The sequence below is a fragment of the Heloderma suspectum genome, chromosome 2 (genome assembly GCF_057233095.1).
Source record: "Heloderma suspectum isolate Gila_16-S chromosome 2, 16-S_ref, whole genome shotgun sequence".
In the NCBI taxonomy this organism is placed as follows: domain Eukaryota; kingdom Metazoa; phylum Chordata; class Lepidosauria; order Squamata; family Helodermatidae; genus Heloderma; species Heloderma suspectum.
Window position 1 is genome coordinate 213,137,163 of NC_139459.1, and position 25,540 is coordinate 213,162,702.

Below are 25,540 nucleotides of genomic sequence, written 5' to 3' on the forward strand. Positions count from 1 at the left end.
GAGGCGGCGTGACTGATGCGCCAGGCAAGACTTAAAAGCTCCTCAGGAGCCTGAATTTCAGTCCCAGCCTTGGAGCCTCCTACAAAACAAGGCAGCAGATTGTTGGCTTCCGCAAGCTACACACCCACCTGATACACAAAGTCCTTTCTCCAGCCATCTGCTGGGACCATCAGGAGTTGGGGATTCAGCATCTGTTCCCCCGGGGAGGTGTAAAAGTGACAGCAATGATCACGCAGGCAGAGCGGAGGGGGGACTAGCCGGGAGCCTGAGCGACTTGATATCACTAAAAAAGCTCAAGCAAAAGGCGGAGGGAGGGAGGGAGGGAGGGCACAAGTGGCTAGAGCCGTTTTGTTTGGCTTATTTGATGTTCTTAATAAAACTCCTAACTCAGAATCTCAATTTCTTGCCTTATTTCCCCATTAGCCTTACAGTCTGGTTTGTTACTGCAGAATCAAGCACAGAGGCTAGGATGCATGCTTGCTGTATTTGTATTGGCAAACTGCACACATGGGTACACATACAATCATGTATAGGATTACCAGTGAAGGTTTATTCTCAGTATTTCATTTATAAATCAATGATCTCTAAAATATTAGCACAATATTAGAAGCAGAAGTGATGATTTCTTGCTCTGTGTGTGGCAATGTCAGCAAAAAAAAACAAAAGCAAAACCCAGGAGCAGAAAGCTTCTGTGCCCCGGCCATGATCTCCCCACCATGATAGCTCCTTCACTTGCACTCATTGCAGCAGGACTTGGGGCTTCTTCACACATTACATGTTTGACATGTTCTCACCAAATGTTTTGTGCAGGGGGAGGGGGGATGTGTGGCCCTCCAGATATTGTTGAACTACAACTCCCACCCTCCCTCACCATTGGCTATGGGACTTGCAGTCCAACACCCTCTGGAGGGCCACACCCCTGGTTTAATGTGTGCATATATAAACATGCACCAAACTCTTGTATTATACAGGTACAGTCTCTAAGGAGTAGGGATTAGGTACAATTCCCAGCTGAGGGCCCAATTAGATGTGAAGTTAGATGTATAAATAGCAGTAACAAGGAAATCTGGGCTACCTCGTGACTGGGGGGTGGGGGGGCATAGGGAGGGGGAGTTTAATACTCGCTCCCCTCCTTCTATGGTCCTAAGAAAAATCACTTCTCCGAAGCTTCTATTTGCATTTCAAGTGAAGCTTCCATGGGGGCCAAAATGCAAGTAGCAGCTTTAGGGAAAGGATGGAACTGTAGCAGGGAGAGAAATAGTTAAACTACCCCTTCCCTACCGCCCAGGTCTTGAGGTTACTCTGGTTTCCCCACAGCTGCTATTTGTATTGCAACTGATCTGCACATTTTTTGGTTTTTATGTAATTAACATGACATCTAGTCTGACCCTCCCTCTGCACTTGAAAACAAACACAGATTTCCTGCTGCAAAATGTGGTCAGTAGACCTGGGAGGGAGACTGCACAGCTGTAGCACTTGGGGGTCGGTGCCCTAATCCTCTGGCCACTGAAGCTCCCTTGTTGCCCCTTGTTGCACTTCTGCACAGGGAAATCTGTAGCAGTACACCAGCTGTCCTTGATGCCACATCAATGTTCGGAGTCCACGTCTTTACTCATCCTGGAGAGGGAGGGATAAAAAGCAAGGAAACTTCCAGGGCTGCCAACAAAGCAGAGGATTAAAAAAAAATCTCATCAACAGCCTCACTGTTAGCCAATTAATTAGCCTATTCGAGAAACATTTACAGTATCTCAACAAAGGCATTATCTGGAGATTATTTATCAACAGTAACAGCTTCTCCGGCAGGTTTCTGCATTCGTAGGTGGATGCTGTAAAACTTAGGGGTAAGAGAAGCGGTAGTCCTCAATGTGCTTACTTTCTAGTAAGCACCATTGAACTCAAGAGGACCTCCTTCTTGGTAAACTTGCACAGGCTTGGACCAGAAGTGTCCTAACCATCAACACCACCCTCTTCCTCTCAGAGGGGGAAGCCAGGCTTGCACCCTGCACAGCTCACACTAGGCCTTGTACATTCCTCTTCCTTCGGTAGATTTGGTGATGGCGATGGTGGCAACCAGCCTCTCCACATTAGGACTGTGCAGAACAGAAGCCCTGAAATGAAGGTGTAACCTAGAGATGACCTGAAGTATTTTGGAAGGTTGGATCCAGATTTAATCTGGATTGGCTGCACTGGCAGAAGCGGACTTCCCCAGTCCCTCCTTCCCAAGGCGGCTCTTCCAGCCCCTGAAAATGCTACATTGGAGATCCTGATGAATGGGGTGAGCTGTGGTATTGGGCGGGGAGGGGGCTGGAGAGGAAGAGGGAACTCCCAGAAACGAGGCAGAGGGAACTTCTGTGAGTGGAGCCCTTGTATCGCAGAAGGTCCCTTCCTCTCAGAGAAGGCAGATCCTGGATCCAACACATCATTTGGAATAGGATTTCCATCGTGAGAGTGCAAAGCTGCCTGGTCTCCAGGGAAGAATGCAAGGGGTGTGGTATAGTGGGGACAGGTTTGAAGAACTGGCAGCTGTCCAGCTCTGTCACAGCATAGAATCACAGACTCATAGATAGTAGGGTTGGAAGGAGCCAATGAGACCATCAAGTCCAACACCCTGCTCAATGCACCATTAGCCTTGCTGAAAACCTATGATCACGGCAGACAGAAGGATAAGAGCACAAGAAGAGCCCTCCTGGATCAGACCAAGGGTTCATCTAATCCAGCATTCTCTTCACATAGTTGCCGAACAGAAGCCTGTGGGAAGCCCATAAGGAGAACATGAGTGCAGGCCTACTGCCTCTGATGCTGGAGGCAGCATATAGCCATCAGGACTAGTAGCCATTGATAGAATGTGTAAAAGAGGCACAGAACAGAATGTAGGAATCGATAATTTGAGGGGAACCCAACTCACACGTCTTTCTTGAATCAAGAATGGGTTTACCAGGACTGTTTTTGTGGTAGGAAGATGACAAAATCAGATTGTTGTGAACAATTTGCACAACTCACCCTGTTCAAAGCTTGCAGCATAGTACACACTTCCAGCACACATTGTGTGTGTGCGTGCTCACACACGTGGTATTTATTCTACAGGAATTAGGCTGAAGGCACCAGGGTAAATGTTATGATTCTCCTGTCAAGGTGTAATGAAGCGATAAAGAAATGTAGCTTTGGAATCCAAGATCTAAAGGGGATATATCCAAAGCTACAATTGTGTTGGAATGTAAAGGAGCCATTGAGGAGTGGGGGTTTGAAGAAAAAGCAGAAGCGGGGGGAGGCATGTGCGATGGCAGAGTATGAGAGCCTTGGCCTGGGGTAACCAGCAGTGTGTCTATCCAGCTTGGTGAAACGCTTCACCAAGCTGGATAGAGACTTCAGGAGCTGGAATGGAGCTAATGGTCATGAAATCCAGGCTCCTGAACTGAGGCAGAATCTCCACCCATCAGCCCCCAAACTGCAGGAGGGCAATTTGTCGGCTGTGCAAGAGAACTCTGTGTGCCCCATAATCATCTCCCCCATTATCCCACCTTGGGGCCAATACTTTCAGTTTGTCCGACACTTGGGCTCCCTTAACTATCAGCCTCTCTCTGTCAGGATTACGATCCCTGCTCCAAGGGATCCAGTCCGAAAGCAAATTACTGAAGGAAAGTATCTCCAAAACAGCTCTCCTGACTGCCTTTAATCTCTCAGTTTTTAATCTGCCCAGAAAACATTTGTTATTGGGCAGATTAAAAATGCAATAAATAATTAAAAGCTAGGGCTGGCTTGCCTAATATGGATAGAGGTAGCCATGGCCATGGAGTTATGGCCTTGCCCTACTAGGAACTGAAAATGTTGCTGCTACAGTTAGATAGGGGAAGGAAAGGAGCAAATGAAGGACAGGGGCAAAAAGAAGCAGAAAAACAGGAATGAACTGGACGGAGAGGAGGGTTTGGACTTGAAGGCTGGGACTGCAAGCAGTGCCAGCCCAACGTATTTTGCTACCTGAAGCGGAGCACCAAATGCCCCCCCCCCCCCCAATGCTAGGTCAAAGGCTGTAAAAAGTCTTGCTGGACCACTCAGGCATCATGGATGCCTCTAAGTTCTGCCTCCTGAAGCAGCCTGCTTCACCTTGCTGCATGGCTGGACAGGCCTTGGCTGAACGTCAGAGTAGGTGAGATGGTTTCTAGGAGCAGACACCATGATGTTCCTGGAGTGACTCTGGATTTATCACAGCATAGACGACACAGCTGAACAACACCAGAGCAGCCAGAGCTGCCTATGATTCTAGAGCATACTTATTGGCACCTATATTTCTGCAGCGCCAAAATGGCTGCTGGTGCATTTCCTCAAAGAAGCCCAAATCTGTTGTCACCTTCCCAAGGCAAAAGTGAGTCCAACGTTCTTGCCAAGCCCAGGGAAACCAGGTGGTTGGCAGAGAACGCCTGGTGCGACACGTCACTCGGCCAGAAATAGCTGCCCATGGGGGTCCACGTGGGCCCTGTTGTCGCTTTATCTTTGCCATGTGTCACCCTGACTGTCCCTTTAATGCCATTACCGAAGAGCATTAGAAAAACAGATTGCCTGAAGGGGACACCTGGCCATCCAGCCGCCCACACACCTACCTGTCTGGCTGAGGTAAAGCGGCAGAGGGGGCCTCCAAATGTTTCCGGATGTATTCTCTGGATCTTATGTCTGCCTGGAATCAAGGTAGAGAACAGAATCAGGTGGAAGGTCTGTTTGGGAGGGTGCATTGTTATTCCTGAGGAGCCTGGAGGGATAAAGCTGTCGGGCTCTGACATCACCTCAAGAAAAAGGAAGAACCACGGCCCAAATCCCTGCCCTGCCCGCATTTAGGCCAATCGCAAAGCAGTTTTCAGCCTGACAGGTGCCAAGGAGGACTAAAGATTACATCTCACAACTATTTTCTGGAATGAGGATAAAATGGGTGTCTCCCACCGATCAGGTTTCTACGAATTCATAAGAAGTGTGTGCTGGATCAGACCAGAGGCCTCTCTAGTTCAGTATTCTGTTCCCACAGAGGCCAACCTGATGCCCCAAGGGGAAGCACACAAGCAGGACATGAGCGCAAGAGCACCCCCCCAAGCCAGTGCAAATATTTTGGCAGCAAACCATGCCCTCACCCTCTGACTACCCTCATGGAATGCCTTCTACAGAGCAGTCAAACCAAGTCAAGGGACCAATTCCTGGGAACACCAGACACTGCCTTATGCCAGGCCAGAGTTTGAGTCAAACGACATGTTACTTTACATCCATTTACGATCCATTAACATAAACCAGATTTCCCCAACCTGGTGCCCTCCAGGTGTGTTGGACTACAACTCCCATCAGCCCCAGCCAGCACGGCCATTGGATCACTTTGTGGCAACCTAAGAATCATAAAATAGTGGGGTTGGAAAGGGCCTACAAGGTCAAGAGGCAGACTGGATTGGGACTGCAGCACAGGGCAAAGAGCTAGAGCGCCCCCGCAACAGGATCCTGATCCAGATGGGGTCCCTGTGCTTACGTCTCAGTAAAAAAGAAAAAAAAGGATGTAGTCTTTAAAGCAGGGGTGGGCAAACAACCCCCATCATAGGCCAAAATATCAGGGGGCCACAAGTTGCCCTCCCCAGTGCAGAGTAACATGCACTTTGACCCCATGTGTCCAGGTCGCCCCAGATTGCCCAATACTCAGGTGGGCGGTGTTTCGTACCACCACCACCTCCACTTCACCCTGGATTGCCTGCTCTGACTGGTGGCAGCTGTCCAGGGTCTCAGGTGGGTGGTCTTTTGCTCCCACTCCAGCACCACCCATGCCCTGACTTTTTTTTAAACTGAATATGCCAGAGACTGCAACTGGGACTTTCTGCATGCCAAGCACGTTCTCTGCTGCTGAGTGATGATTCCTCCCTAAGTTGTTCCTAGATTCAAGGAGAAATGCATTATGACTAACTTTGAGAACCCACCTTCTGTATTGCTTCTTTAAGGGCGAGAGAAATTTCCCTAAGGAAATGCAAGCAGTTGCCAAGAGAAGAATGAGGTTTTGCCTGGCCTCTCCTAGCCCAGTGCGCATGTCTGTCTGTGTGAGCATAGGCATATTTTTACTGGCTCAGAAAGCAGGAGTGCCAAATTACAGCATTTGAAGCAAACTCAGCGGAGTGATGTGAGCAATTACGTGCCACCAAAATAGTTGAGTTGACTGACACTGCTGAGAGCCAAGGGGACAAATGTTTCATAGGTGTCATGGCTGTGCTGAATCTGGTGTGGCATTGGGGTTGGTGGGTGGGAGCATTCACCAAATTCTGTGGCATCTCTGCCTGGATACTGAACAGATCCCCACCCCACCAGGTCTGAACCCAAGCCTCTAGACCCTGAGACAGGATGACAGTATGTACCAGGGCTTCGTGGTGCCTGCTGCGGCTTGTACGAAGCAGATCAGATTCTCCCTGACATGGCCAGAGAGTTATCCGGGGTGGATCTGACTTCATGCTATGCAGCCAGCAGAAGGGCTCAAGGACAAGATACTTCCATGCGTGCGCAAGAGTTCTCAGGACCCCCAAGTCTGCCGAGGGCTGCCTGTTGTAAACCAGGCTTTCCGTGCCTGAGATGGGCTCAGTTTTTATTGTACAGTTCTGATGCGTGTGCCTGTAGGCCCTGCCATGACAGGAGATATGATAGACTCTACTAAGCACCTAGTTTCAGAATCCCTTAGGCCTCCAAAGTACTACTGAATAATCAAACTCAAACTCACAGGCCCTATTCCAAACCAACCTCAGGCTTCATACTTGCTCAACAAAGCTCCTGCTGTCCCTCTGACCTATGCAAGTATTTTCCCAGCCAAACTGACATTTCACTTCCCTGACAGAAACTGGTCTATTTGTGAACATTCTATAGAGATTATAAGTTTCATGGTGTCACCTGTTTATTCCATGATATCGCAAGGGAGGCATTGATTGTAAAGTACTTTTTAGCCTACTATGTATAGAGGACTGGATAGGGAGGCACTGATATTGATGTGGAATGATTCAAGCTTCCAGGTTACAGAACTCTTCATCAAGCAGGTGAAGAACTCTGTGTAACATGAAAGCTTGCATACTCCTACAACAGCAGAAGTTGGGCCAATGAAAGTTATCACCCCTACCTATTTTGCATGTCTATCTTTCATTGTTAAAGCTTTAATTTTTTTACGAAGATTCATTATGACAGACTTTCAGGATCCTTGTCCTACATCCCCCTCACAAAATTAGTTTCCATCATTTGGCTTCATAACAGCAGATACTTCAGTGCAAGGATTGTGTTCAATAACATCCAGAGGGCTCAAGCAAGCAAGCAAGCTGTGCTATAAGCTAGAGTGGAAGCTGAAGTCCACCTCCTCACCTGCAATAAAGGCTATTCATCAATTTCATCAATTCTGCGTGAAAATGAAAAAAAAAAAGCTTTGGGTGGGACTGTTCCATTGCAGGTATTTGTCTCATCTATAAACGATCTGTTTCTTAAACTCAGCTGACAAATAACTCTGCCTCTTTGACAAAAGACAGGGCTTTGTGATGAATTTCATGACCAGGGGATTTCAGTTCCTAGTTGCTCAATCTGTTTCATTACCAGGGAATTTCAATAAGTTCCACTACATTTCAGTAAAATCCAGCATGTTTCATATTCATGCCTAGATTGCCCAGGATTATACTCTCTGTAGCATCAAGGGCTACGTTCATTTCACTTTCTTGGGGGGAATGGAGAGGAGGGTGGGTGGGAGCTCAGACCCCCGAAACAAGCTGAGCTGATGCAACATTCAGTGTCCTCTTAGTCCGCCAAACGTCTTGCCAGTCCTCAGCCCTAAGAGACAGCTTAACTCAGCTTATTAAACCAAGAGGCTAATCAATAAGATGGATCATGTTGCCTTAATAATCCCCCAGATCGCATCTATTTTTGGAGCAGACTAGCAGCAGCATTAGAGGGGCTGGCAGTAATGCCGGGTGTATTTTGGGAGGAGATTTGGGAACATCGGGCCGGCCATGGTGGGCAGCCAGGCTTGGATTGTGGGGCTTGAAGATTCCTTTGCAGCTTTTTTATTTTATTCTGGTGCTGGAAGCACAGCACGAGTGTCTCTCCCAATCCTCTATGGACCGGACGGAGACTTACTCCTAAGCAGCAGTGAGAGTGGTGGGGAAAGCAGGCTGTTGGGCCAGTGCTAACAGAACAGAAAGAGCTGCAGCAAAGCAGAGAGGACACAGTTCACTAAGGGATGGTCCACGCCTGCGTGGACACCACTGGATTACTGGGTACGTGAGGACTCGCAGCTGCAAGCACAAACCATTTCCACTGAGAAGTATCGTGCCTGAGATGATGCAAGGCAATATGCACGTCCCTCTCTCTCTGATGCTTGATCTGTTATGGCTCACTTGCCAATGCTGCAGTTATTAAGCAATGAACATGCGTGTATTTTATTATTTATTATTGCATTTATATCCCGCCTTTTTTCCTCATGCAAGGAACCCAAGGCGGCTTACATTATTCTCCTCCTCTCCATTTTATCCTCACAACAACAACCCTGTGAGGTAGGTTGGGCTGAGAGTGTATGACTGGCCCAAAGTCACCCAGTGAGCTTCCATGGCCGAGTGGGGACTAGAACCCGGATCTCCCAGCTCCCAGTCCAACACTCTTGCCACTACACCACACCAGCTCTAAATCAAGAAGACCCCCCTCACACACACTTCTCTGTACACACAGCATGAACCATCATTTCAGCGTTAAGTGATTTATTTTAATTATTCCCATTAGTGGTGGTGGGGAAAAGCCCCCCAGGGTGGGAGTGCAAACCACTGTGAATATCTCACTGGTAATAAGCCTGCCAAAGTTCACAGTGTCTGAACAAGCATGGGTTGCTGTGACCACATTGGCGGCTAAAACGTCTTCTCATGCCTAGGCTTGTTTCAGTGCATGCTGCTTTCCCTTCTGCAACTGGATGGCTCAAGGTTTTTAGATTTAAAGCACTCTCCCCCTCAAGAGAACCATCCTTGATATTGCAAAGAACTGAAGCCCAAGAAATGGGGAACCGGAGGGGAATGAGAGTCCTAAAACACTGTACTCACGTTCCCCAAAGCAGGGGTGCAGAACCTCAGGACTGGGGCCAGATCCAACCTACCTATGGTCCAAATCTGGCCCTCCAGAGGTCCCCAGAAGGCCACCCCCCCTTCCCCTGGTCCCAACCCTTTCCCCCAACCACCAGTCATTTGGTGGTTTCCTGCCTTTTGTGCTGTTTTCCCCATTTAAAGGTTAAAATGCCTCTCCTAAGGCTCAGTTACTGGCAGTCGGAGCGTTAAGCTAAAATACGCAGGTATTCTTGGGGATTTTGGCCCCGCCTCTCTTGCCTTTGGCCCCACCCACCACTGGAATGCAGCCCCTGAGAGATTCCCTACAATGGAATTTGCCCCACGGGCTGGAAGAGGTTCTGCGCCCTGGCCCTAAAGCTGCCTGGCACTGTGACGCCCTGGTGTCTGAGCAGATTCTTCCCCTCAAGCTCAGCTGGGCTGCCCACCTTGGACAGGTTGCCCAGCCTGACGTAGCACTGTAAGTGGCCCACCACTGACCCAAAACTGTTCCTGCAGCTTTCGTGGTTGGGCCCTTGGTGTGGCATGTCCTATCACAGTGCTGCAGGGAGGGGAGAAGCTGTTCTGCCTGAACTTCTCCCCACCACGCACTTGTTATAGGCGCAGCTGCAGCAAGTGCTAGAAGCTCCCATTGCCCAAACCCTGCCTCAAGGTAAAGAAGGGTGGCCTGGTGCTGCCACCTACTGGCTACATGCTGGGCTGGCAGCCTCTGCAGCCTCCTGCAGAGTCCCGAAGATACTCAGGAGATCAGCACTGCAGTTGGTGCAGGGGCCGACTGCCTGCACTGTGAGCGATGCCCCTGATTGCCAGCCAGCCCACGGAGCCTCTCCTTGGGACTGCAGCTGGCAAGGAACGTCTGTGCACTGAAACCTGGAAGCAGCCATGTAAGAAGGAGGCTTAGGCAAGTGTGTGAGAACGCGTGTGTGCAATTTACAGCGCAATCCTGTGCCTGCCCACTCAGAAGTAAGCCCCACTGAGTTCTATGGGGCTTACTCCAAGGTAAGCAGGTCTGAGGTCTACTCTTTGATCCACATGTCTACCATCTGGGATTGCTGATGTGCATGTTTACCATGGTTGTTGTGCAGGGGCAGGCTCCACCTATATCATGTGCAGTAATATCACACGGTGGCATCACACCGTGGCACCAGGGACACAGGGCCAGACAGCCCAGATATAATATTAGGCTGGGGAGAACTTCATACAGTGGTAATGGGGGTGGGGGAGAGAAACGAATAGTTTGCCCAATTAAAGTGATTGCTCCCATTGATGCAAAAGTGTGATAGATGGGGAAATATTAGGAGGAAAACCTATCCTGGGAAAGCTGCGGCTGTTGTAAAAAATCTTAACTACCCAGCATTCTCATCAAAACAAAATGTCTCTGGGGAAGGGAGCCTCATGTTTTCTTAAGCAGGGCATCACTTATGAGGAAGTTGTTAATAAGACCTGGATGGAAGCAACCCAACAGCAGTTTCTAGCATACAAAATCCAGCAATAAAAAGCAATCTCTTTGGAACGCAGGAGGGAGAGCGGGCGTGGCGTGCTAGCCAGAACAGCCTTCCCCCACCTGTTGCCCTCCAGAAGTGCTGGACTTCAGCTCCTACCAGACCCAGCCAGCTTGGCTAATGGTCATGAATGCTGGGACCTGTAGTCTAAACATCTGGAGGGCACCAGGCTGGGGAAAGTTGGACTAGAGGGTTGAACCTGCACCAGGAAGGCCTGGGTTCAAACCACCACTCAGCCCATGAGGCTTGCAGGTTCATCACAACCTCTTGGCCTACCCCATCTCACAGATGTGGCAAGGACAAAAGGGGGGGGGAACGCCATGCGGGCCAGCCTGAACCTCCAGGAGGAGGGGTGGAATGCCAATGCAACAGACCAGCCTCCCTTGACATGCTGCCCTAATGTGCTCCCCTCCAGAGGTGTTGGACAACAGCTCCCAGCATTGGCCATGCTGGCTAGGGATGATGCCACTTGTAGTCCCAACACATGTGGAAGGTGCCAAGTTGGGGGAGGCTGTGACAGACAGCAAAACAACTGTATAGGGAGGGACAATAAAGAAAACCAAACAGGATGAGGATGGGCCCGGACTGCTGTTTCCAGTTCCCTTGCAGATGCATGTTTAACTGATCTCCCTGGCTCAGCAGACAAAAAGCAGGATGTTGCTCCGCTGACAGGAATGTAAGAGCCCCCGGTAAAAGTAGCTTACTAATGGGCCTTTGTATCCTGCAGTCTCACCTTGCCTATGCTAGTACTCCTAACAGAGCCATGCGGTCTCTTCCAGACCACAAGGGTGTCCTCCTCCTTTGAATATTGGGAAATATTCTTCTTAGGCTGTACCTGGGATAGCAGGTTTGCAATAAGCAAAACAAAACACCTCTTCACCCATCACATCACTCACTTGTAAAATTCACTACTGCTGCAGTAAAGGCAAAGATAACTTTTTTTTTTTAGACAAAGACACAGACGACAAATCTATCAATGGCTTTTAGTCAAGACACCTAAGTGGGCCTAGTCCCTTGGCGTGAACTGCCAGTATCACCATTCTAACCGCAGATCCTCCATGTACCTGCCGGATGGGCTCAGGAATCCGAAACTTGCAGCAGGAGTGGACCAGGCGCACAGCTGACGGAAGACTCATCTTGTGGCCCACAGAGACGTACACAGGTTTGGTGCTCTTGGCATAGCTGCGCAAGGCCTGGGCAGGTAAGAACCAGAGATCATTTAAGTTACAGGAGTACAGTACAAACTCGGAAGAGCCTGAGTGATAGAGAAATGAGAGAGGTGGGGCAGGAGATATAAACACCAGATTGCTGACTTTGCTTATACCGCTATACAGCCGATATCACAGGGGTATGTGTGTGTGTGTGTGTGTGTGTGCACACGCATGCGCGTGCATGCGTGTATGTGTGAGTGCCATGAGATTGGTAGGTCTGAATGCAGGGCAGTTGCTGAAGAATTGCAGTGATGCTTGATTTTTCTTGGGATTGGTAGGGGTGGGTGCTTCTAGAACACATGTGAGCAATCTGCGGCTGCCCCACCATCTTTTCTCCACTGCCCAGTCGATCACCCATCACCTGGGAAGTGGGGAAAAGGCCGTTGTTCTGGTTCTGCTATTAGCAGCACTGGGACGGTGAATTTGATGGGGACTGCTTGCAGGGAGGGAGGCTTTAAGTCCCCCACCCAATCCCCGCACATGATCCTGAGATTGCAGTTTTCTTGTTGCTAATAGCAGTGATCTAAATAAGGATCATAGGGAGGCGGAAAAAGCTTGAAGCTGCAGGGAAACTGCAACCTGGATTAGGATTGCTTGTGGGGAGAGGCTTCACCCTCATCTCCCTTCACAGCGATCCTGATGGTATCGGGGTGCCTGTTTCCCCACTGCTGTTAGCAGCGGAGAAATCACAATCTGAATCAGGATTGCTGGGGTAGGGAGAGGCTTTAAACTCCCCCCAACCCCATGATTCCATTCCCTGATCTCAGCGGGCAGGGAGGGGAGGGTTAAACTTCCCCATCCCTGTGCACTGAGATGTGGGGAGGGAGGGGGAAGAGAGGGAGTGTGCGTCTCTATGTGCATGTGTTCTCCGGTTATACCAAGCACTTGTGTTGAAATGGATGAAAATGGATGGCTCTAGTGTGTTTGCCCCAGAGCCCCTCTCCCCTATGGGTGGGGTCCTTTGTGAGCCTCTTTTCAGGTCAAAGTGGCATAGCCGTGCCTCTTCCTTTGGCGGAAAGAGGACAGGATATGCTTCTGCAGTGCTGCATTTCACAGTGCAGCATTATCGAGCAAAGGGCTGGATGTGCCTGCTCTCATCTGATCGCATCAGCTAAGCAGGGTCAGCCCTGGTTAGTACTTGGATGGGAGATTGCCTGGGAATCAGGCTTCCTGCACTGAGCAGGGGGTTGGACTTGATGGTCTTGTAGGCCCCTTCCAACCCTATGATTCTACGATCATCCATTACATGGGAAATGCTAGCACTGAAAAGTAGAGCCCAATTCAGGGCTACTTATTGCCAAATGGAGAATAAATTACAACCTAGGACCAAACGAGGTCTATTCCCCATCAGTCTGATACCTTTGCCAGTGGCTCCCTGCTTCCTAACCCTCCCACTTCCCAATAGTGCCCCCACCCCAGTACTTACCATACCCAAGATTTTCCCTGAACTACTTGATAGAGGGAATGCATCCCCTCCTGCCTGAAGGTCTCGGATCTAGAATATGAAGAAACAGATCTGTTACAGATGAGATGAGTCAGGACTGATGAAGGTGCTTGGATCAATCTGAGGTGACTTCCTACAGCTCCCTCTACTGGAAGAGGTTGGGATCACACTAGTCAGCCTTTCCTCTGCCAGTGTTACTACAGTCCTGCTGCTCTGTACGGCCAAGTCGCCCCCCCCAAAACTGTGAGACTGGACTGAATTCTCCATGCACGAATGAGTGGCTTCCCCTTCAGGGCCACTTCACATATTGTTTTTCACACATATACCACACGCATGAAACAAATGCACGCATATGCATACGCATGCCACGAAGCCGAGGTTGGCTGTGGTCCCTCGGCACATGGTGGACAATGCATGTTGGTCCCTGCATAATGTGTGAACCAGCCTGAAGGCAGCCCATCCTCTCTGCAACACTGCCATCGCTCCCATTTTTAAGAGATCCCTCCTAATGGAAAAGCATTGGAACATTGGAGAGCCAGTGTAGTGTAGTGGCGAGAGTGTTGGACTAGGAATCAGGAGATCAGGGTTCTAGTCCTCACTCGGCCATGGAAGCTCACTGGGTGACTTTGGGCCAGTCACAGACTCTCAGCCCAACCCACCTCACAGGGTTGTTGTTGTGAGGATAAAATGGAGGAGGAGGATTGTGTAAGCCACCTTGGGTTCCTTAAGGAGGAAAAAAGGAGGGATATAAAGGTAATAAATAAATAATAAATAATAATAAACTGCAACTGAAACGCAAGTAAACCGGCAACTTCTCCAGTTCCTATTCAGAACGTGAAATCAGAATTCCTATTCTGGACTTACTTGTTCCTTGTGAAGGTCGTCATTGGCCAAACCATCAACCTGCAGGAGATTTTTGGCTACTCCAATACAGGGCAGAGCTGTGAGTACACCAAGATGGCAGGCAATGCCAAACCCTGTTCAAAGGAAAAGTAGAAGAGGAGCAGGTTGAAGGGAAGAGAGCTTTCTGATTTGTTCTGCAGGGAGAATCCAGGGCCTGTTTATGAGGACTTAAGATCTGAGCTGCCAAAGGAAGGGCAAAGTATGGTGGAAGAGGCAAGATGCTCCCAGTTTCAAAGATCTACGTGAGAAGCAGGGCTGGGCCGTGCCCTCCCTCCTTGATGTCACTGCCTGCTCACCTGCCCAGTTCAGAGATGCAAGCAATGAGGAGATGGAGTAGCTCCCTCCGCATGCCTCGCACTTGTTCCCTCCCTCTCTCTCAGTCTCTCTCTCTGGGTGGCTGTGCAGTTTGGGCCCAGAGGGAGAGCGCAAGTGGGTGAGCAGTGGCTAGGAGGAGGTGGGCCCAACTGAGGGCATCCTGCCCAAGGGCCCTACAAAAGCTGGATCCAGCACTAATGATTCCCCACAATGGCATCTCCAGAGCTGCCGGGCAGGATTATAAACCAATCGAAGAAAATCTGATTGTTACAATGATGGTTCAGATAACAATGGTCGTTCGGGAATCTTACCTCTGTGATGGAGGATGCCATTTCCATCAACAAGAAGCACCTAGGAGAGCCACAAAGAGGCGCATGAGTTATGGGTGATATATGGTGGGAGGCTTTTGTGATACTGGGATATGTGTGCGTGTGTTTTATACACTCACACATATAGGGAGAAGAAAAGCTATTTCCCCCCAAATGTAGGAAGAGTGATAAACTTAATCACCGAACTATACCCAAGAATGCCTCAACCATGGAAATACATCCTTGGACTCTATGAATAGGAAGTGAACAGTCTGCATCTATGAGAAAGGGGAACATGTCAGCGTTCCTGTTCGTCAGATCTAACCATCCCTCCAGTTCTAAATATCTCTTTTAGCCTTATCCATTTAAGGTGCAACCCCATGCATGTTTAGACAGAAAAAGTCCTACAACTCCCAGCATTTCCCAGCCAGCATGCATAGGGTTGTGCCTTCGGCATGCAAATTGCTGCTGGGTGACTCCAGGTATGCCATCTCTGAGAGCACTGGGAACCCCTCAGCAGTTTGTCAGATGCAGCTCTTTGCCTTCCTGCACAGGTTTTGATGCTTTGGAAAGCATACCTGGAGAAACACATGGATGCTGAGGACAGACACACCTGGCTGGTTACTGTTGGGTCACTCAGATCTAGCAAAGATGATAATGACGATGCTGATGAGATTTCTGCCCTGCCTTTCTACAAAAGTTCTACAGAAGGTAGCTTGCACTGTTAATTTTTTAAAAAAGAACACCACAGTAACAATTTAGCAACATAAAAGAAATTCCAACCAAATGTTAAAACAAAAACATGCTAGATCAAACGAAGAGCAACTGACTAAAAACAGTAGCAGCAAATCCTGATGTAATGAATGCGGTGGCCCACCTGATTAAAGGCAGCCATCAATGAGATCACGTCACTCCAGCGCTGAAGGAGTTGTACTAGTTACCAGTTGTTTTCCAGGCCCAATTCAAGGTATTGGCATTGAACTTTAAAACACTATATAGTTCTGGCCCAGTCTATCTTAATGAGTGCCTCCAAACGCCACTCAATGAGATGGGCCTTGGAAGGCCTTCTGTCTGTCCCATCTGCCAGGACAGCTAGGCTGGTGAGGACTAGGGAGAGGGCCTTTTCTGTGGTGGCCCTCACTCTGTGGAATTCCCTCACTAGTGACCTCCACCATGCCCCCTCTTTGATGAGCTTCTGCCGGGCTTTGAAAACCTGGCTGTTCGGGTGGACGTTTGGGGTGGGTTAGGGTTTTTTAGAGCAATGTTGTTTTGTTCAGTTGATTATGTGAATTTGTTGTATTTTGTGTTGCTATTTGTATGGTATGCTGCCTAGAGTGGCTGGGTAGCTGGCCAGATGGGCGGCTAATAAATCTAATAAATATATAAATAAAAAAATAATATTTATTTATGCAAGCATACATGCATAAATTTATGTAATACATTTAAATAAATAAATAAATAAGTAAATTCGTCCCCCCTTTAACACAGATATTCTGTTGGGCTGTGTAATACTCGTGTGAAGCAGAAGTTGGCAACGGGCACAGCACAGCTGGAAAAGACAGACAGGTGTCCTTAGCTGCAGCTCCGCATTAAAGGAAAGGGCGAAACTGCCACTGATGCTTATATGAAACTTCCACATTCCAAGGCTGTATGCCACTGCATATTGTTGCTGGGAAGCAGGAGGAGGAGATGGCTGTTTTTCACGCCCTGCTTCCCATGGGGGCACCTGGTTGGCCACTGTGGGATACAGGATGCTTGACTACATGGACCCTCTGTCTGATCAATTTTTGTGAATTGCCCAGAGAACTTTGGCTATGGGGCAGTATAGAAATACAATAAATGAAATGGAATGATCCAGCAGGACTCCTCTTCTGTTCTTAAATAAAGGAAAGATACCCCACCTGCGGCCTGAGGCCAGGCTCCTGTTCCTCTAGCCGCTGCACTGCCTCCACAAGGAAAGGGACTTCTCGGAAGGCTAGAAAACCCGCCACATAGGGGGCACGTACAGCCACCATGCGGCTGTCTTCATACAGCACCTTAGATGGAGGGAGAATGCTGAATAAATGAATTTCTTGCAGAGTAATAATTTGAGGCTGTACCAGGGAGGAAGAGCAACATTTGCAAGTCCATCCAAGCTTTGACTAAGGGAGCTCTGAACTTTTCCTTTGTCTGCCAAGTTGCTCTTTGAGATCTTACTCACTCACCAAATTTCAAAGCTGAAAACTCCTGCCAGCTCAGTTTGTCCCATCAAGCCCATGAATCTGTAAACAGGTTTTGGCAGCAAATAACCAAAGTCAGACACATTTTGATTGGCCAAATGTAGCAGACAGTAGATCACGTTTTGGTTTTCTTGCAACTAAAGTGGTACTAAAAACTGCACATTCTTCAGCATCTCAAATGTCTCAGCTTTGATAGTTGAAAATAATGAAAACGAACAAATGTTGCATTCACTTGCAGAATGTTAAATAAAAAAAAATGTTTGCAAGAGATAGAAATGGTAAGTTTTCAGACTTAGTGAAATTTGCCAGCTCATTCCATTTGGAAAGCAATCAGAGGTACCACAGCAAAACCTACCTGGGGGTGCGAGTTTAACTTCAGAAACAGCAGAGAACATTATTATTTTTTTCTGAGAGAATTTCTACTGAGTGCATGCATCACACTATCTTGTGAGGAAAAAACTCTCACAAATAAAACTCTCCCTGCTGATCCAAAAGTGTACTGCATACAGATTTCATAATAAAGTGAGAAACAGAATTATAGCTCCATATCTTGGATTTCTTACAAATGGAGAGAGACAGATGAAACTCACAAAGACACATTTGAAAATGCTGTATATGTTTTAGACTTGGAGAATATTGACTTGACAGTGGGCAATTGCAAGGGATAGAAAAGTACAGCTTCTAAAATGACAGGTGGAACCAACTGTAGCCATAAGATGCTTAATTTGGCTCAAATCCTAATGCCCACCATCATCTCTCGTTGATGTACTGTTGAATTATTGCCAAACCCTTATCCTCAGCCCTTCTACGGAAACATGGCCACTGGAGACACCAAGTTAAAGTTATCTATGCAGCAAGTAAAAACATTGGAACGTTTGGCTTTTATTCTCCTTTCTGTGCTAGCCACAATGTTCAAAGAGCCCTTGTTTTGTCCTTAAAACTTCACTGAAGAAAACGCCCCAGTTCCATGACTGTTACCTCGAGGTCCGGGTAGCTGAGGACCACCAGTGATGCACAGGCACTTGCGTCATCTCCTTTGACATAAGACAGGTCCAGTCCTCCAACTCTTTCCAGTCCAGTGAAAGAGGGATTGCTCTGCCACTCCTGTGTGTCTTGTTCAATCACATCTGCCTTCAGCTGGGCTTGATCACTAAGGAATACAACAGAATTAGGTGGAATCTGTTCATTTCCAGAACCATAACAAGGTCAGGACAGGAAATAGGTTTTTTTCCCCAGAGTGTTAGGGGCAATATGATGGATAAAAGCATCATTGCCCACAGTGTATATGCTTATTCCATACCAGCAACCCTGATGGTCTTTACATAAATTTGTTAAGTAAAGAAGCTTTTCCCTTATTCTCCTTCTCCCCCCCCAACACGCATTTCCTCCATATATTTGCTTTGCGCTTACTTGAGAGTAAGTCCCCATACTTGAGAGTAAGACCCATGGCCATGATCTATCCATATGATAGGGATTACTATTTTATCTGAGGTAGAAAAAATACATCATCATTGTTGTCCGTATTCGATGTATTATTTATTTAATTAATTTATTGGATGTATAGTCTACTTCCCCCTTCATGAATCACTGCCTTGTTGTGGCGAAGGGGCTTGCATAACTCAGTGAAGCCATAAGCTATGCCGTGCAGGGCCACCCAAGACGGACAGGTCATGGCGGAGAGTTCTGACAAAATGCGGTCCACTGGAGAAGGAAATGGCAACCCACTCCAGTATTCTTGCCAAGAAAACCCCATGGAACGTATCACAAGGCTAAAAGATATGATGCCGGAAGATGAGCCCCTCAGGTCGCAAGGTGACCAATATACTACTGGGGAAGAGCAGAGGGAATTACCAAGAAGTGCCAGAAAGAGTGAAGTGGCTGGGCCAAAGCCGAAAGGACATTCAGCTGTGGATGTGTCTGGTGGTGAAAAGAAAATCCGATGCTGTAAAGAACAATACTGTTGAGGAACCTGGAATGTAAGATCAATGAATCAAGGTAAGCTGGAGGTGGTCAAATATGAGATGGCAAGATTGAACATCGACATCTTGGGAATCGGTGAACTAAAATGGACAGGCATGGGCGAATTTAATTCAGGTGACCATGATATCTACTACTGTGGGCAAGAATCCCTTAGAAGAAATGGAGTCGCACTTGTAGTAAATAAAAGGGTGGGAAAAGCAGTACTGGGGTACAATCTCAAAAACAATAGAATGATCTCAGTACGAATCCAAGGCAAACCATTCAACATCACAGTAATTCAAGTCTATGCCCCAACCACTGAGGCCGAAGAAGCTGAGGTTGATCGGTTCTATGAAGACCTACAACACCTTCTAGAACTAACACCAAAAAAAGATGTCCTTTTCATCATAGGGGATTGGAATGCTAAAGTAGGAAGTCAAGAAATCACCGGGATAACAGGCAAGCATGGCCTTGGTGTACAAAATGAAGCAGGACAAAGGCTAATCGAGTTTTGCCAAGGGAACACGTTTCCAACAGCACCAGAGGCGACTCTACACATGGACATCACCAGATGGTCAATATCGAAATCAGATAGATTATGTCCTTTGCAGCCAAAGATGGAGAAGTTCTATACAGTCAGTCAAAACAAGACCTGGAGCTGACTGTGGCTCAGATCATGAGCTGCTTCTTGCAAAATTTCAGCTTAAATTGAAGAACATAGGGAAAACCACTAAACCATTCAGGTATGACCTCAATCATATCCCTTATGAATATACAGTGGAGGTGATTAATAGATTTAAGGGATTAGACCTGATAGACAGGGTGCCTGAGGATCTATGGATGGAGGTCCACAACACTGTTCAGGAGGCAGCAATTAAATCCATCCCAAAGAAAAAGAAATGCAAGAAAGCCAAGTGGTTGTCTGATGAGGTTTACAAGTAGCTGAGGAAAGAAGGGAAGCGAAAAGCAGGGGAAAAAGGGGAAGATATATCCAACTGAATGCAGAGTTCCAGAGAATAGCAAGGAGAGACAAGAAGGCCTTCTTAAATGAACAATGCAAAGAAATCGAGGAAAACAACAGAATGGGACAGACTAGAGATCTTTTCAAGAAAATCGGAGATCTCAAGGGAACGTTTTGTGCAAAGACAGGTATGATTTATTTATTTATTATTATTAAATTTATTAATCGCCCATCTGGCTGGTCACCCAGCCACTCTGGGCGATGTACAACATACAATAAAACAGTTTAAAACAATAAAATTCTACCATGATAAAGGACAAAAAAGGCAGGGACCTAACTGAAGCAGATGAGATTAAGGAGAGGTGGAAAGAATACACAGAATAACTATACAGGACAGATCTTAATGTCCCTGATAGCCATGATAGTGTGGTCACTGAACTTGAGCCGGACATCCTCGAGAGTGAAGTCAAGTGGGCCTTAGGAAGCATTACTAACAACAAAGCTAGTGGAGATGACAGTATTCCAGCTGAGCTATTTAAAATCCTAAGAGATGATGCTGTTAAAGTGCTGCACTCAATATGCCAACACATTTGGAACACCCAGCAGTGGCCACAAGACTGGAAAAAGTCAGTTTACATTCCAATTCCAAAGAAGGGCAATGCCAAAGAGTGTTCACACTACCGTACAATTGCGCTCCTTTCACATGCCAGCAAGGTTATCTTCAAAATCCTACCAGCTAGGCTTCAGCAGTATGTGAACCGAGAACTATCGGAAGTACAAGCGAGGTTTCAAAGAGGCAGAGGAACTAGAGGTCGAATTGCCGACATTCGCTGGATCATGGAGAAAGCTAGAGAATTCCAGGAAAACGTCTATTTCTGCTTCATTGACTATGCTAAAGCCTTTGATTGTGTGGATCACAACAAACTCTGGCAAATTCTGAAAGAGATGGGAGTACCAGACCACCTTGCCTGTCTCCTGAGAAACCTATACGAGGGTCAAGAAGCAACAGTAAGAACCAGACATGGAACAACCGATTGGTTCAAAATTGGGAAAGGAGTACGACAAGGCTGCATACTGTCGCCCTGCTTATTTAACTTATATGCAGAGTACATCATGAGAAATGCCGGGTTGGATGAATCACAGGTCGGAATTAAGATTGCCGGGAGAATTATCAACAACCTCAGAGACGCAGACGATACCACCCTAATGGCAGAAAGCAAAGAGGATCTAAAGAGCCTCTTGTTGAGGGTGAAAGTGGAGAGTGCAAGAGCTGGTTTGAAATTCAACATTAACAAGAACGAAGATCATGGCATCTGGCCCCATCACTTCCTGGCATATAGAAGGGGAAGAAATGGAAGCAGTGACAGATTTTATTTTCTTGGGCTCCAAGATCACCGCAGACAGTGACTGTAGCCATGAAATTAAAAGACCCTTGCTCCTTGGGAGGAGAGCTATGGTAAACCTAGACAGCATAGTAAGAAGCAGAGACATCACCTTGCTGACAAAGGTCTGTCTAATCAGAGCTATGGTTTTCCCAGTAGCAACGTATGGCTGTGAGAGCTGGAGTATAAGGAAGGCTGAGCGCCGAAGAATTGATGCTTTCGAACTGTGGTGCTGGAGAAGACTCTTACGCGTCCCCTGACTTCAAGGAGGTCAAATCAGTCCATCCTAAAGGAAATCAACCCTGAGTGCTCATTGGAAGGAAAGATACTGAAGCTGAAGCTCCAATATTTTGGCCACCTAATGCGAAGAGAAAACTCCCTGGAAAAGACCCTGATGCTGAGAAAGATTGAAGGCAAAAGAAGGGGACGGCAGAGGATGAGATGGCTAGATAGCATCACCGATGCCATGAATATGGACTTGAGCACACTCCGGGAGAGAGCGCAGGACAGAAAGGCCTGGCGTGCTATTGTCCATGGGGTCACGAAGAGTCGGACACGACTGAACTAAGGAACAAACAACAACAACAACATAGTCTACTTCATCCCAAAGGCTCAGGGCTGGTAACAATGCTAATCAATCTACTTTATCTTTCCCTGTTGCTGGTCACCAAAAAGGCAGCTTGAATAAAACATGTCTTCAGCTGCTTCCAGAAGACGCACAGACTTTGGTTTTTACAATATATGTAGTACATAGAATCATAAGCAAAAAAGTCAGGTCTCTGCCCCTAGAAGCTTACAATCAAATTTAAATTTAATTTGTAATCTAAAGTTACATAGCTGTTTGAAACTTTTTTTGATTATACAAGTTGTTGTTGTTATGATGACGACGACAACGACGACGACAATGACGACGCTGTTCTCCTTTTTCGTTACACCTTTTAGATATAATGTGCCTTTAGGAAGTAAGGGTGTGGAGATGTGAATGGCCTAGACCCTTGTCCTCCTCTTGAAAATATGCTCCCAGTGTTTTGTACCTTTTATTGAAAAACACACATAAAGCTGATTTACATACCCGTAACTGAGGTTTGTTTATGGTGTGTCTGCATGTCGGGGCTCATTACTGCATCACCCTTAAAACTCCTGATGCTTAAACTTGTTCTTGGCAGTTCTCCAAACTATACCCCAGTACCAGCAGCCAGAGCCAGCTAGAGCCATCCTATCCCACTCCCACAATTCCAGGGCAGGAAAGGAGAACAGGGCTACAGCAATACACCAGCTCCCTCACTAAGAGTGTTTAGGATTGGTGCCTTTTTGTGCTTTACAGTGTGGGGGGAGGGCGGGACTGGAGAAATTTTATGGAAAAGTTTCTTTCACATCTTGATGAAGATGAAAAAGATGGAGGCAGATGGGTGGTGCAAATGAGAAGCAAGATGATGTCTTGTTCCGTTATTGAATTATTAATATTTATTGTAAGAGTTGGTATGGGCCAGTTTTTAAGATTTATCACACAATCCTATGCATGCTTACTCGGAATTCAGCCCCGCTATGTTCAATTGCCAACTGGGCTTTCTGCCAGGTAAGTGTGCCTAGGACTGCAGCCTTAGCTGTCTTCCCAAGATCTCTAAATTTAATTTGAAATAAACACACATTGGATTGCACTGTTAATTCTTGAACATTAATTTCTACAGTAAGCAGAATTGCCAAATGCAACCTGCTCTGTCAGCTACAATTTTTGGTACAAGGTTGGCACGTACCTGGGCAAACAAACCCTGGTGGAGGGGAGGGAAACAGAAAAAAATCAGTTGTGGGGAGGGGAGAAAGGTGTGTGTGTGTGTGTGTGTGTGTGTGTGTAGTTCAATCCAGCTGGGTGTGTGGACATTTCTGTTGGAGGGGGAGGGGGGAGATATAATGAAGGAGCTTAGGGAAGATTAATGGGTAATGTTGGGACGCTAAGGGCGTGTGCAAGGGGGCTGTTTAAATAAGAAGGAATCTGACCATGAGGGCTGAGTTGAGAGGGTAAAGCTTCCATAGAGTATATTTTGAAAACCTAAAATGTTTGTGTTTGAGTGAGTGAAAAATATTTTAACACCCCTGCATTTTTTCTTAGACATCCAATTGAAATACCCCTGCCTTACTCTCAGCTGCACTGTTTTTGGGTCCCAGCTGACGGCTGTATATCTTACAAGGTTGTACAATCGTAGAAGGGGGCGTGGCTATGAGGGGGCGTGGCTGTGACTGTCACAAAGGGACCCTGCACTGCTGAGTTTGCCACTTCGCTACTGTACACAGCGGTCCAAGCTGAGCAATAGCAAACCCTTCCTGTTAAGAGTTTGTCCGGACAGGCAAGCCGCCAAGTTTCAGACATAAACTTTACTCAGCCTAAGCACAGCAGAAGCCATGAGCAGAGCAATCTTACACCCATTTACCTGGGAGTAAGACCCATTGAGATCAATGGGACTTTGGCTGCTTATTATGCGGCAAAGATACACCAAGACTGAAATCCTAAGCACACTCAGTAAGAAGTACTTCTAAGTAAACATGCTTACTTAGGTTCCTCCTTCCTAGACTTTGTTCCTCGAGGCAGGAAGGGTCTTTGTTCCTGCTGTCAGTGGTGCAGCTAGGTAATGTTAGGCCCTGGACTTAACGATCTTATGTGGGGCTCTTTCGATGGCCATGTGTATTACTTCAGCCGCGAAGCACACATTTTTCTCCCCACCCACCACCACTGCCCTTCTATGCTATCTACATTCCAGATATGCAAACAAAACCCCATTTGCCAACCTTAATTAACTCCCTTAGGGTACAATCCTATGCTTGTTTAGACAGAAAAAGTCCTACGACTCCCAGCATGCTGCAGCCAGGCTGGGGCACGCTGGGAAATGTAGGACTTTTTTCTGTCTAAACAGGATTGTGCCTTTAACTTGTAGTACTATCATGATTACAGGAATAAAATGGGGTTTGCTCCTGCTGCCCCGATCCGAAATACATTTACTTGGCAATAAGTACCATTTAGATGTAAAAAAGGATACAATATTTTAAAAGTAAAAATGGGTATCTGTAACCATGTACGTGCCCACTCAGCTGCTCCCCAGCTCTAAAATTTTTAAAAATAAGAAGGCAGGATGCTGCGGTGAACAGCATCAGCCATAGTTGGCCCCAGCATGCCCGGGACCAGGCGCCGGGCGCGTTTGCTGCTGCCCCCGCCGCTCTCTGGATGGTCACTTGGGGGGCGTAGCCCTCTGCATCACTACCTGCTTGATTGGATCCTGACTCCCAGACTCACAGTCCCTTGAGAAACAGTAAGATACCCTAGGGAACTAACGGCACGCGCGTTTGCCCATGCAAAAGGAAGCCCTTCCAGGAGAGACGAGTGTTGAAGTCCATGTGCCCAAGCAGACCTCGCGGTGCGCCAGAGAAAAGGGTTGCGGAAGCAGAGCAGTATTTGCAACAGAATGCCCGTGGGTTGAACATCGTATTAGAAAGCGGCAGGCAGGCAGGCAGGCAAGACCAGATCTGTGTTTGGTTGTTGCGAAAGCAGAAATACCAGCATTCACTCACAGCTGCATCCTAAACCCAATGCGCGTTTATTCGGAAACCCGTCTCTCTCTCTCTCTCTCTCTCTCTCTCTGTTCAATGGCGCTTAACTCAAACCTCGCTGTCTGGGGCACGCCAGACCACTCAGCTCCAGCCACTTGAAGATCCACCCCAGTAGACGGCGCTCGTCCGAACAGCTGCTTAAGCCACATCCAAAGAAATACAAATCCCACAGGACCCGGCGTCAGGAAGAGCCTCTGAAATAGCCCCCTTATTCTCTCCCCCGCCTCCTCGCTTTATGGAAAGCTTCGACCTCCCTCTTCGCATTTTACCGCTCCCAGCAGCGCAACGTCTCCTCGGCCAGTTGTGCCTCCGTTTCTGGTCTATTTGCCATTGCGCCCGGGTCCTGGTTTCCTACTTCCTGCGTTGCTCCCGGTGTCATCGCCCCCGCAAAACGCAGGCTAGGTTGTGGTTCCGCGGAGCACTTCTTGGTGTCTCATTTAAAGGCGCAAATCCTAAGCATGTTTAGACAAAGGTTCTACAACTCCCAGGATTCCTCAGCCAACCATGCTGGCTGGGGAATGCTGGGAGTTGTAGGGCTTCCCCCCCCCCCCCCCAAGGCATAGGATTGTGCCGTAAGCATTTTTCCCTATTGGTACCAAAGCATGACGCACATAGGACAGAGCGCATGCTAGAGCTCTTTTAACTTTGAGAGGTGATATGCC

General features: G+C 47.5%; 1 protein-coding gene across 10 annotated transcripts; it reads right to left on the minus strand.

Moving 5' to 3' along the window:
* Nucleotides 1-466: 466 nt before the first annotated feature.
* ENDOV (endonuclease V) lies at nucleotides 467-25,216 on the minus strand. 10 transcript variants are annotated; one of them, XR_014788229.1, is made up of 10 exons: nucleotides 25,148-25,216; nucleotides 17,958-18,129; nucleotides 16,662-16,796; nucleotides 14,764-14,803; nucleotides 14,099-14,211; nucleotides 13,217-13,285; nucleotides 11,644-11,772; nucleotides 4,596-4,669; nucleotides 936-1,617; nucleotides 476-831 (listed from the first exon to the last, which is right to left on the minus strand). XR_014788229.1 is itself a non-coding variant. In XM_084837670.1 (9 exons), the coding sequence occupies exons 1-9, from the start codon at nucleotides 25,207-25,209 to the stop codon at nucleotides 1,587-1,589; spliced, it is 825 nt and encodes a 274-aa protein (XP_084693796.1). In that variant the 5' UTR covers nucleotides 25,210-25,216; the 3' UTR covers nucleotides 467-1,586. The 10 variants fall into 10 exon arrangements, 5 of the variants coding, with proteins under 5 accessions (XP_084693796.1, XP_084693799.1, XP_084693800.1 ...); XR_014788231.1 differs by having other exon boundaries at nucleotides 531-831; nucleotides 24,933-25,216; XR_014788230.1 differs by having other exon boundaries at nucleotides 531-831; nucleotides 24,927-25,216.
* Nucleotides 25,217-25,540: the final 324 nt, after the last annotated feature.

Coding starts and splice junctions, on each gene's coding strand:
- ENDOV (XM_084837673.1), bottom strand. CDS start 25,027: ATGTGGCTTAAGCAGCTGTTCGGACGAGCGCCGTCTACTGGGGTGGAT. Junction 18,130..24,932: donor GGCGTGCCCCAGACAGCGAG/GTTTGAGTTAAG, acceptor TGTATTCCTTAG/TGATCAAGCCCAGCTGAAGG. Junction 14,212..14,763: donor TGGCATCCTCCATCACAGAG/GTAAGATTCCCG, acceptor TCCTTTGAACAG/GGTTTGGCATTGCCTGCCAT.